Here is a 13,228-nt window from a genome sequence, read left to right as displayed (position 1 = left end):
GCCTGCCTCGGCCTTCCAAAGTGCTGCTTTTCATGGTTTTATACAGATCAGAACTATATCTGAAACTACATATATTCCAAAAATCTACATCACAGAGTAATTTGTTTATAAGAATGAACTAAATTACAGTCAATTCTGTTTTTTCAGTTTATACATGTAGTTGATATTCAGTAAATGCCTAAGTTGATTTGAGCTGAATTTTGCTATAAATTTTCCAAGTGCCTCTTGAATCAAAGCCTTATGATAAAAATAACTTTAATTTGAATAATAGATCATCATTAGCTAATTCCTAAAATTGGCAATTCAGTAATGACAATGGAATTAATTGTCATATAACTTTAGTTGGAATATGAATATACCTCATTCCTTAACCATGTATGATAATAGAAAGGTTACCATACTTGGGTGTCTGGATGTTAATTCTCCAAAAAATGTCATGATAATTACAATTATAGGGACAGAGCAGTGTGTATGTTTATGATTCTCACAGTCCAAATAATGTAAGTTGTTTACCATGTTGCCCTTATTCTAGTTACCCACAAATATGTGTTTTTTCCCCTTATTTTGCAAATGAATGTTTTATAAACAGCAAGTTTTCATAAGTAGATTACACTTTATACTCAGATTATAGTTTTCAGTATCCAGTGTAGTTTTGGGCTACTTTATACTAGTTAGACCAGAAATAAATACAGAGTATTCCAAATATGAAGCAGAAAAGAGCTGCCTTCAGGTACGTGAAAAGTAGTACTGGTTCAAAAAATGTTTTATAAACAGCAAGTTTTCATAAGTAGATTAAACTTTATACTCAGATTATAGTTTTCAGTATCCAGTGTAGTTTTGGGCTACTTTATACTAGTTAGACCAGAAATAAATACAGAGTATTCCAAATATGAAGCAGAAAAGAGCTGCCTTCAGGCACGTGAAAAGTAGTACTGGTTCAAAATGGAAATATAGTCATGCACTATGCAATGATGTTTCAGTTAAAGACAGTTAAAGTCGGGCCGGGCGCGGTGGCTCAAGCCTGTAATCCCAGCACTTTGGGAGGCCGAGACGGGCGGATCACGAGGTCAGGAGATCGAGACCATCCTGGCGAACGCGGTGAAACCCCGTCTCTACTAAAAATACAAAAAATTAGCCGGGCGAGGTGGCGGGCGCCTGTAGTCCCAGCTACTCGGGAGGCTGAGGCAGGAGAATGGCGTAAACCCGGGAGGCGGAGCTTGCAGTGAGCTGAGATCCGGCCACTGCACTCCAGCCTGGGAGACAGAGCGAGACTCCGTCTCAAAAAAAAAAAAAAAAAAAAAGACAGTTAAAGTCAGTGACCCGGGAAGAATATAATACTGTATTTTTGTATTTAAATATGCTTAGATACACATTACCTACCATTGTGTTACAGTTGCCTGCATTATTCAGTACGGTAACATGCTGTACATGTTTGCAGCCTACGAGCAATAAACTATACCACATAGTCTAAGTGTGTAGTAGGCTATACCATCTAGTTGGTGTAAGTACACCCTATGATGTTCACACAGGGACAAAGTTGCCTAATGATGCATTTCTCGGAACATATCCCCGTCGTCAAACAACATGTCCTCGTCGTTAAGTGAAGCATGACTGTAATTGATTTTTAGCTTGAGTCTCCAGTCTTCAATACTTTTAAAGATAATTTTGTTTTTAGGTGATATTAGGTTTTCAGTTAAAATGTATGCTATTTTTGACCATTTAGAAATAAATATATTCATACTTGATTGACTGAAATTGTCTTTCCAGCAGGTCTAGATCCTTTTTTTTTTTTTTTTTTTTACTTTTTCTGTAATTTTAATAGCAACTTACAGCGCTTTTTGTCTTGGTTTTCATCACCCTTATAATGTTCTAATTTAGACATATGCTGTGGTAGGCACTGTACATTTTAATATTCAAGCCCTTTTTCTCTGCCACACTAAAAATCTCTTTGAGAGCAAAGAAAGTAAAGTAGAAAGTTTAACCTCCATGTAAATGTCGGAGCTTATCATGTCCATTTATTAGCATGCAAATTTAAGATTCTAGCCAGATTTTAGCTGAAAATCTTTCTCAACAAGTGCATGTTTGTAACATCTTAATATTGACTTCTTTTCTCCCACTCCCAAAAAGTGGGATATCCCCAAGGCTTATTTATTCTTATCTCACCTCAAAGATAATTCAGTGTGTACAAAGTCAGAATCAATCCTTGTCTTGTTAAGAGATTTCTTCTCTAAGCTTTCTGTTGTTTCCTTCACCCATGTGCCCAGACATGAAGTAGTCACTCAAGACATGTCACGTAACACATTTTTGTACCTATTAAATCATCTTGTTAACTGCTTCCTCAAAATGACCTTTGTATTAATGATTCCTTTGGCTGCTCCACTAATCAGTTTTGTATAACCAGATACCTAGATGGATTGATTAATTCCTTCAACAAACATTTATTGAGTGCCTGCCTGGTACCAAGCATTGTGCTAGTATGGGGGTATATAAAGGTGAATAATGTAGTCAGTGCTCTGGAGGGTCCAAAAATCAAATGAAATAGTCAAATAACTAAAGAGACCATCCATGATAGTTTACCTGGTGAATGCTATTTTAAAGATAAGAATAGGAGGTCTGGAGATCACAAGGGGGGCATCAGCCACTTAATTGTCCCTCTTAACTAGTATTGTAAGCCTTCCAATCCATTTCACATTCAGCTTATTTTCCTTAGTCACTGCTTCCTTCATGTCCCTTCTGTGATCAGAAATATGATTGCTCCTCAATCCATCTCCCTTTAGTTTGTCTCATCTCCCTATCACTTTTCTAACTTTATGTTCCATGCCACTCTAAAGCGAACTTGTTTTTCAATTCAGGCTCCTTGTAGTGCCCCAGGAACATGCCATTTTCATTTCCAATATGGTCTTGTATGAACGATTTCTCCTTTTGCCCTCCCATCTGCTTGTCCAAGTTCTATTTTCTAAGGTTTATCTTAGTTCTTAACCATTGCTCAAAACCTTTTAAGCTTATTGAGCATCTACTTTTCTTGACCATATAAACACTCAGTTTATAATTTAGTACTGACTTACATTGATAGTGTTGTTTTTGCCACTCCAAGGATATTGTGAACTCTTCAGACCAGGCATCCCATTGTGTGATACTTTCATATGCTTCATAGAGACTAGCACAATGCTGAGCTCAAAAACTAGTCGTTGAATTTCAGTAGAAGTAAGTAGAGCATTTTCCCCAACATTAAAAGTTGGTGGGCATGAGATGACATTCTTTTGGTCTGCAGGGAAAGGGTGTCTGACTAAAAGTTAGAAACACTTTTGTTTTGTATAAAAATGTAACATTAAAACACAGAAGGAAAAAGATGATGAATTTACTGAATTCATTTGTCTTTTCCATTGGTTCGTTGTCAATGCCCGATGTCCTGGTGGTAATGGAAAAAACAGTTAGCATAAAAGACATGGGTTGAGACTGGCTCTGTCATTTAATATTGGGTTCTGAAAAACGCCAATCCTGAGTTGTAGCTTTCTCCTCTGTAAAATGGAGTTAATATTACTCAAGGTTATGATGAAGATGAAATTAAGTAGTGGATATGGAATGCTTTGTAAATTTGAAGGTAATATAGAAATCTGGGATAGTGTTGTGTTCCCATCTTGGACGATAGCTGTGAATTTGCATTTTACAAAAATAATGGATATCTAGAATCACTATAATTAATGATCTGCTGACAGTAACTTCTCCAATATTTCCAGGTGAGATTGGCTTTCTTGCCTCTGAAGAGGAAAATGACTTTTATCCTAACAAAGTGATGATTGTATTATGATAGAGGGCAACTAGGGGGGACACCTAACCCTGACCTGGGAGTTTCAGGGCATGCTTCCTGGAGGAAGTGACACTCAGACCTGAAGGATGAGTAAAGCTAGCCAGAGGAAAGTATAAGGGAGGGGATAAGGAGATGACAGAGAAAGAATAACTGCACTCTGGGAACTGAAAGAAGTTTCATCTAGATGGCTGAATGTTGTCATCTGAAATTGATTCCTTAATCCTGTCAATTAATCCTTTTGATTTTAATTCTTCATAGGAGTGATCTACTAGCATTCCTTTATAGCAACAATTGTATAGAATTTATTAACATCTTTTTTTCTTATCTAGCACAGGTATATTTACTTGCTAAAACCAGAGCGAGAATCTTTTTCTTTAGACATTGTTCCATTTTATTGTGTTCTCTTTAGGTGACATTTCCTCTATTGCCATCAGTTACCTCCTTCATGTCCTTTTTTAAAACTATTAAGAGAATTAGAAAATTTGGGTTGGAGGGGTTTTTGTTTGCTCTTGTCTATAAAAACATGGCATGGTTTCAGATGTTGGGAATGGGTTCATTTGGTAATGTTAGGGACCCCTCATTTCTGCTTAATTAAGAAGAATGGAGAGGAAAAACTGTGGAAATATTAGGGTTGGGAGTTCTGGAATAGAAAGCACTCAGAATGGCACTTAGCCTACACAGACTCTAGACGGGCTGGACAAATGAATGTGCTGCATTAGTATAGGCAGAACACATTAAGAGAAAGGGAGATGATGAAAGTAAACAACAAGCTGGTAGGTTAAGGTCCAGATGCTGATGATTATGAACTAAAGCCTCTAAAGAAAACAGGCCTCCATGAGGATGCAGGAGCTTAGAAATACTTCTATCTCTTACTAACTTTAACTTTGCTAATTTGATATCATATAGCTTTATATTCATGTGTCAGAACTTGCTAACAACCTCAGTAAACTTCATTCAGTTCAGTCCCATAAACAACAAAAAAATTGCTACTTATTTCTTGAAAACCATATAGAAGATCTGAGGGATACTTTACAGAGGGATAGGTCAGGCCTTGAAAAAAAGCTGTACCCTCGGGCACTGAGCTAATGGAAGAAAAACCAGGCATTCTCAGTGTTTGGCTCGACTTGTAAAAATGCCATTCAGAAACTTGTAGGGAAAATCTGTTTTTAACACATCACTAGTTGTTGCAGTATTTTTCTGCAATGATCAAAAAAGGCAATTGGAGACAAGGGTTAATTGTTACCAGGTTCTTTAATGCCAGTAAATATGATTGGTGTTAGAAATATATGCTGACTCTAACATTTATTTGTTGATTTTTTTTTTTTTTTTTTTTTTGGAGATGGAGTCTCGCTCTGGCGCCCAGACTAGAGTGCAGTCTGATCTCTGCTCACTGTAACCTCCACCTCCCTGGCTGAAGTGATCCTCCCACCTTAGCCTCCCAAGTAGCTGGGACTACAAGTGCATGCCACCACAACTGGCTAATTTTTGTATTATTTGTAGAGATGGAGTTTCACCATGTTGTTCAGTCTGGTCTCAAACTCCTGAGTTCAAGCAATCTGCCTGCCTAGACCGCCCAAAGAGCTGGGATTACAGGTGTAAGTCAGCACGCCCAGCCGGGGAAGTATTTTTTAAAGATTTTATTGGTAGTACTGGGTTTATTTTGAGCTATTTATTTTTTCTCTACATTTCCTTTTGAACCAACCACAAATTTGTGAGCCAATTGATCAGTGGTAGAGGTTCTCTTATTGTGGAATAGAGTTTTGCTCCTGGTGAAGTATAGTGCTCTGTGTAGCTAGAATATACCTGAATATCTGAGAAATGTAAAAGATTTTTTGTTATTTTTTAAATCTCCTTAAGAGATAATTTTGCTTAAGCAAAAATAGTAACAATGTATTATGTTGTTTCTAAGCAATTTAAAAATATTATATAACAACAGCCCAAAAAATGAATGGGAAAATGGAAATACATATGTGAGGCTCTTAAAATACATGTGCAATGGGCTAATATCACTTGAAGACTGACTGTGATAACTTAAAAGATGCATTGGAAAACAACAAAGGAGTACAGTTAGTAAGACAATAAAGCAGATAAAATGAAATTATAAGAAATAAAACATAAAGACATCAAGAAAAAAAAGAAAAAAGTGAACAACGTGTGATCCTTGAAACAAGGAGATAATGTTCTGTGGGCTGTTTTTTGTTGTTGTTGTTGTTTGTTTAACTCACTCCCTACTCCCAGAGCTGAGTGGGAAAGTGGCCTATATTCCTTTATATCCAAAGAATCGGTAGGTACCCTTTTTAAAAGAACTCAATTCTGTACTGGAAGTCTTTTGCCAGTACTCAGGATATCTCTCACTTTCTACAATACTTGCCTGTTTTACAGCCCCCACGTTCATTCTGCACCTATCTCTATCCCTTCGTTAGTACTTTAGGTGAAAAAAGGTTAGTGCTTTTACTTTGTCAAATCTGAGATATTGCATAATGAAGTAGAATGATCTTTGATTTTTTTCAGTGCTATCTCAACATACTTTATTTTTTTTCCCCCCTTAATTCAGAGACATGAAAAATGCTGTAATTGGAAACAACAAGCAGAAAGCCAATCTCATTGTTTTAGGAGCTGTTCCAAGGTATGTTTGCTGTCTCACCCCTTTCTTGCCATTCATACTAATTTCTAATGTATTTTTTACTTTCAACAATAGAACCCATTTTTTCCTGTATTGTCTATTTAATTCTTAAAATAAATCCTATTTTTAAAAATAAGCATAAGTATTTACACCATCTCTAAGGAAAAAAATTATAAAGTAACAGAGAATGTAATAAGAAGTGAATGTGTTAATACTTGGAAGACCTTTGACCTGACGATAGAAGGGTTTGTTAGGTACATACGCAATGTACAGCAGCCTGATACTTTCTTCTCCATTTCCTTAGAGCCTTGGCAGTTTTTTGTGTGAGTGGGTAATTTATTAGGAGTCTTAAGACCTTTTTGAAGTTAAAGGAAAAAAACCCTGCTTGATTTTTAATCCAGTTTCATTTTAACAATTTGCTGTTTTTTAAGTTAATGTAGGAAGTTTAGGAAGTTTAATTTCTTCTTTTGGTGACCTAATAAGCTTCCTTTAGGCAGGCAATGACAGTTATGTAACTTCCTCTTTACTTTTGCTCCTCAGAGCTAGTTTTCTGTGCAATTGCTGTTAGCTTTTCATTCAGAATTATTTATTATTTTGTTTTTTTTTCCTCCTTATTTTCTGGTTTTGAAACAGAATTAATGGTTTAAATGTTTTAACTCACCACCCCCAAATGTATACTTAAACTGTAAAGCTGTCAGCAGCCTTTCTTAGGGGATTTATGTTTGGTATATATAAATAGTACTTTATGGAGCATGAGGGTCCTATCTTAGAACATAAGGTAAATGGTTATAAGTGGAGAAAGGTTAGGGTTTGGGGAGTATTTGTTTGGCAAGCTGGGCTGGAGTGGAAATGAGAGGATGTCTTCATTTTCCAAATGAGAAGTGGAGAAAGAAGAAATTTCCCTTGCTTGAGGAGCTGCACAAGGGCTCTGAATATTCCCTCTAGGCTCGATCTCTACAAACTCTGCACCACTGCTCTGGATTCAGAGCAGTATTGTTTCTAGTTTGAATTTAAGATCTGGCAGCACATGGTATTGAGAGTCTTCATATTTTGGAGACCCAACAGGAAGTGGGAGATGACGTGGACTCTTGATGATGCTGTTTATACAGAGACCACTTGTAGACAACTTTCAGATTTACACTTTTTATAAACCCTGAGAATATGATAGTTCTTGTTTTCAAAACCTCTTCTAGATTTTTCCAGATGTTTCTTTAATTAGCAGATGAGATAAACAAATGACCATTCGATTCATATGAACTCAACCAACCATATTTTTAGTATGTGGACCACACAGCCTTTTTTGGTCATATTGAGTCTTGTTTACATTTTTTAGTCTCTTTGTTTATTAATTTCCTTCTTTTTAGATTGTTGTACTTGCTTCAGCAAGAAACCTCAAGCACAGAGCTGAAAACTGAATGTGCAGTGGTGTTGGGAAGTCTTGCTATGGGTACTGAAAACAATGTCAAGTCTCTACTGGACTGCCATATTATCCCTGCCTTATTGCAAGGTACGTAGGGAAGCCATTTTTGCTCAAGTAAGGCTGAGAATCAGTTTGCAGTGCTTTAAATACTGGTTGAAGGGATTAGTCCTAAATCTAGTTTCTGTTAATAGGACTACTGTCCCCAGACCTGAAGTTTATTGAAGCTTGCCTCCGATGCCTGCGTACCATCTTCACCAGTCCTGTCACTCCAGAGGAGCTACTGTATACAGTGAGTTTTAGATGTATTTGAGACATTAGTTACATTTCACTAACAGCCTACTCCTAATTTGCTTAGCATCTTCAGACTCATCCTGTGTTATGTAAAAAAGTCTCAGTTGGGCATGGTGGCTCACACCTGTAATCCCAGTGCTTTGGGAGGCTGAGTGGGGAGGATTGCTTGAGGCCAGGAGTTCAAGACAAACCAGAATGACATAACAAGACTCCATCTCTCTCTTTTTTTTTTTTTTTGAGTTGGAGTCTCGCTCTGTTGCCCAGGCTAGAGTGCAGTGGCACGATCTTGGCTCACTGCAACCTCCACTCCCCGCCAGGTTTAAGCAATTCTCTGCCTCAGCCTCCGGAGTAGCTGGGATTACAAGTGTGTGCCACCATGCCTGGCTAATTTTTTGTATTTTTAGTAGAGATGGGGTTTCACCATCTTGGCCAGGCTGGTCTTGAACTCCTGACCTCATGATCCACCCACCTTGGCCTCCCAAAGTGCTGGGATTACAGATGTGATCCACCGTGCCTGGCAACAAGACTCCATCTCTACAAGAAAAAAATAAAAATAAATTAGCCTGGTGCAATGGTGCATGCCTATAGTCCTAGCTACTCATGAGACTGCAGTGGAAGGATTGCGTGAGCCTAGGAGTTTGAGGTTATAGTAAGCTATGATGGTGGCCCTGCACCTCAGCCTAGGTGACAGAGTGAAATCCTGTGACTAAAAATAAAAAATGATAAAAGTCTCAGCTGGGTATGGTGGCTCATGCCTGTAATCCTAGCAGTTTAGGAGTTCAAGGTGGATATATTACCTGAGGCCAGGAGTTCGAGACCAGCCTGGCCAACATGGGGAAACTCCCATTTCTATTAAAACTGCAAAAATTAACCAGGCATGGTGGCACATGCCTGCAATGCCAGCTACTGGGGAGGCTGAGCCATGAAAATCACTTGAACCCGGGAGGAGACGTTGCAGTGATCTGAGATCACACCACCCTACTCCAGCCTGGGCAACAGGGCAGACTCTGTCTCTAAATAAGTACGTGAATAAAGTTCTTGCTTATTTCCAAATATCAGATGCTCTCAGCTTTGCAAGAAAGTGAAAGACGGTCTCAGACTTTGAGGAATTTACAAGTTATTTTTAAAAAGACCCATTTTTATCTCTCTGTATGTAGAACTTAAGAGAAGTTTATTTTACGCTAGATGAATGATAGGGAGTTCAGCTGACTTTCAGTAGAAATCCAGCAGAGTAGGCTTTGCAGAGAAGCTAAAATTTAATCTGGGTTTTGAATAATGGATAAGACTTAAGAGAAGTGGAGAGGAAGGCATGAGACACTGTGCTTGGCCCAAATTCTTTTCTTCTGGCTTTTTTTTTTTTTTGGAGACGGAGTCTCTCTCACCCAGGGTGGAGTGCAGTGGAGGAATCTTGGCCCTGCAACCTCTGCCTCCTGAGTTCAAGTGATTCTCCTGCCTCAGCCTCTGAAAGTACTGGGATTACAGGCGTGTGAGCCACTGCGCCCGGCCTCTTCTAGCTATTTTTCAATATACAATAGATTATTGTAAATTACAGTCACTTTACATGGGGCTTTCTTACTGATAATTAGGCCAATATTTTTAAACACTCTTATTCACAGTTCACAGCAAGAAGCATATTTTCCCCTGCCTCACTATACATGTCAATTTGTATATGTGTGTATATGTGTGCATGTATGTATGTGTATATGAAAGAATCCTAAGACGAGTTTCATGACATATTTCCACAGATGTAATGCCTTGTGGTTTCTATGCCATCATTTTTCATTCTTTAAAAAAATGGTAGTCGTGATTATCTGAGCTAACACAACGAATCATATTGTCAGATTATACACACAGGAGTCAGAGATCTTATCCAGAATCAGGCTTTATAAATGTTTCAAGACTATAAGTAATCAAGAGGAAGAGGCAAAGCAAGCATGGAGAGGAGACGTCACATGGCTGCCTAGTCTGTCCTTCCTACATCAGACACATACTCTTCTGGCCCTTAATGATACATAAGGTGGTCAGTAGGTGAGATTTATGGGTCACCTCACACAGTAGGGAGCACCTACAATATGAAACATATATATATATATTTTTTAATTTAATTTAATTTAATTTAATTTTGAGGTGGAGTCTTGCACTGTTGCCCAGACTGGAGTGCAGTGGCTCGATCTCGACTCACTGCAACCTCCACCTCCCAGGTTTAAGCAATTCTCCTGCCTTAGCCTCCCAGGTAGGTGGGATTACAGATGTGCACCACCATGCCCGGCTAATTTTTTTTTGTATTTTTAGTAGAGACGGGGTTTCACCATGTTGGCCAGGCTGGTCTCAAACTCCTGACCTCCGCCCGCCTAAGCCTCCCAAAGTGTTGGGATTACAGGCATGAGCCACCGCTCCTGGCCTAATGTCTTTATTTTATACCTCATGGTTTTATGTGACATTCTTCAGGGAGTCATGCCTCATAAATCTATAGAGTGTTTGAGGTTGCACTAGAATTATGTGGCGGGCTTGTTAAACAGGGATTGCTAGACTCCACCTCCAGTTTCTGATCCAGTGAGTCTTGGGTGTGGCCTGAGAATTTGCATTTCTGACAAATTTCCAAGTAACTTAGATGCTGCTGCTCTCAGAGTTCTTTCTTTGAGAACTGTTGGTTTACTGTAAACATCCTGCTCAAAGGATCCCATAGAGGACTTAGTAAATATCAATTTATTTTCCTATAGTTCATATTGTAATGTTTGCAAAGAGAGTAAGCCAGTCACCTGTCTTTTTTACCCTGGAAGTTTCTCACCTACCCTCAATCCCATGATAAGGGGAGAAGTTGATCCTGGCCAACTATTTAAACTCCTTCCATCTTACTCTCTAAACTGATTCATGACCTACTAATGGATCCTGGTGCACAATTTGGAAAATTCTGGTCTATGCCAGCTGTTTTATATGAGAAAATTGAGACCCAGGGAGGTTAAATTTAGAGTATCTAAATTATGAACCATCTCAATTTTGTGCCTCAAATATTTTATGCCTCAGAGACAGTGGAGAATTTGTGAAGAGTTGGATTGGGGAATAACTGGCAATAGTGTTTCCGTGTAATTAACTGACTTCCATGAGTTGGAGTGTGTAGAGGCCAGCTGTTTGAGCAACTCAGGCAGTAGAATAGAGATGGGGTAGGTAGTTCAGTAAAAAAACAGCAGGATTTCTAGTTTGAAATCGTGTTTATCAGATGGGTGATTTTGGGCAAATTTTGTATGTAATAATTGTTATTTGCCTTATTTAATAATCTGTAAACTGTGGATATATAGACACAATTGACAGAAAGGGGGCAGATGTGAAGAAATGAGATAAGGGCTATTGTGACTAAGGGAAAATGAGGAATGTGAGAACATTAGAGAAAAGGAAGGAGGTGGACATAGCTTTAGGAGCCCAATAGAGGCTTTTTAATCTACCTCTATTTGCCTTTTCTATCTTAGCTGCTACCTACTTCACTGTCCTCTGCCAGTGAAACCCCAATTCACCTTCCCCCACTTGACATTTTCCTTTTCTTTCTGTGCACTTAGTATCTGACTTTCTTTGAAGTTTTCTAAGTTTTCCATTTTGTTTTTAAACTACTTGTGTAAACACAAAGGGTTATACTAACAAATGGGGGAGATAATCTACTTGTAGGGAATCAGCAGCCTTCTGTTTTCCTACTTGGCTTTTATGTATCTTGGGCATTCTTTTTTTTCCCGAAGAAAATCCCAAATCTTGTTGCTCCCAACAAGGGTGTTCTTTTAAGTTTTTTCTTTGCCCTCTGTTGTCTCTGGTGAGGATCCTCAAAGTATGGTCTGTGGACCAGTGGCATCAGCCTCATTTGGAAGCTGACTCTTAGGATCCTACCCCAAACCTACAGTATCAGAGTCTGTACATTAAGGACATCTCCTGGGAATTTGCATGCGCATTCCTTCTTGAGAAGCATGGCTCTTGTGATGTCATTGATTAGGAAGCTTGAGCTAAGTCTCCTTTTTTATCTGTAGTTCCAGCCAAATACCTTTCAACTTTTAATTCCTTCTGCATTCTTTCGTTGTTTGTTTTTGTTTTTGTTTTTTGAGACAGAGTCTTGCTCTGTCACCCAGGCTGGGGTGCAGTGGTGTAATCTCACTGCAACCCCCGCCTCTCCGGTTCAAGTGATTCTTGTGTCTCAGCCTCTCAAGTAGCTGGGATTACAGGCATGCACCATGACGGCCGGCTAATTTTTGTATTTTTGGTAGAGACAGGGTTTTGCTATATTGGTCATGCTGGTCCCAAACTCCTGACCTCAGGTGATCTGCCTGCCTCGGCCTCCTAAAGTGCTGGGATTACAGGCATGAGCCACCGCTCCTGGCCTGCATTCTAAATAAAAGGAAATTCTTGGAGAGACTTGTAGCAGAGTGGGTTATTTTCTCTTTTTCTGTGCTACCACATAGGTTGTTAAGTGTCAGCAATAGGCAGAGAGTGGGCTGTACCTGAGAAGCTGCCAATCATGTAAATTGTCTCGTCTTGTACAGATTGAAAATAGCTAACTGCAGTCTTTATGAGAGATTGTTAGTAGTTACTGGTGCTTAACGTTTTGGAGATCAAAATTTTCAAATTTTGTTTTTATACAAAAATTCTTCCTTATAAACTATTTACTAGTGCATAAGGTACTAGTTACCTCACATTTTGGTTTCAGAACTGATTTCTGTCACGTCTTATTGAAATGATTTTATCATGAGGATGTAGGCAATTTTTGAGAGAGTTATTGAGAATTTCCTGTTCCCGTATTTTGCTATCAAGGATGAATATTGAACCCTCTTTCTTTGTTATTGACCTAGACAATTTTCATGGCCACGTTGCTTTTGTTTTGCACTGTGCCTTAAGGAGACTTGATTTACTGTCATTAAGATAAGAGGTTTGACTACCTTCTCGTGGAAATATTTTGTGTTTTATCAAACGTACTCATGGTGCCTGAGTTTCTTGTTGCTGTGTTCTCCTTCCCTAGGATGCCACAGTGATACCACACCTCATGGCACTGCTTAGCAGGTCCCGCTATACCCAGGAGTACATCTGTCAGATCTTCTCACACTGCTGTAAAGTA

At 38.7% G+C, this 13,228-nt stretch overlaps 1 protein-coding gene across 7 annotated transcripts in view; it reads left to right on the top strand.

Annotated features, from left to right (window-relative positions):
- Nucleotides 1-13,228, top strand: part of ARMC8 (armadillo repeat containing 8) — a 110,358-nt gene that overhangs the window by 27,592 nt on the left and 69,538 nt on the right. For 5 of the 7 annotated variants that reach the window (XM_008008979.3, XM_008008982.3, XM_008008983.3 and 2 more), the window contains 4 exons: nucleotides 6,363-6,434; nucleotides 7,796-7,938; nucleotides 8,043-8,140; nucleotides 13,133-13,225. In XM_008008979.3, coding sequence (XP_008007170.1) covers nucleotides 6,363-6,434; nucleotides 7,796-7,938; nucleotides 8,043-8,140; nucleotides 13,133-13,225 — 406 coding nt within the window. The remainder of the gene's footprint in view (nucleotides 1-6,362; nucleotides 6,435-7,795; nucleotides 7,939-8,042; nucleotides 8,141-13,132; nucleotides 13,226-13,228) is intronic. The other 2 variants (XM_008008981.3, XM_008008985.3) reach the window with 1 other exon arrangement.

The sequence above is a fragment of the Chlorocebus sabaeus genome, chromosome 15 (genome assembly GCF_047675955.1).
Source record: "Chlorocebus sabaeus isolate Y175 chromosome 15, mChlSab1.0.hap1, whole genome shotgun sequence".
NCBI lineage: Eukaryota > Metazoa > Chordata > Mammalia > Primates > Cercopithecidae > Chlorocebus > Chlorocebus sabaeus.
Note: the sequence above shows the minus strand (reverse complement) of the source record. Positions and strands in the feature narration are given on the sequence as shown.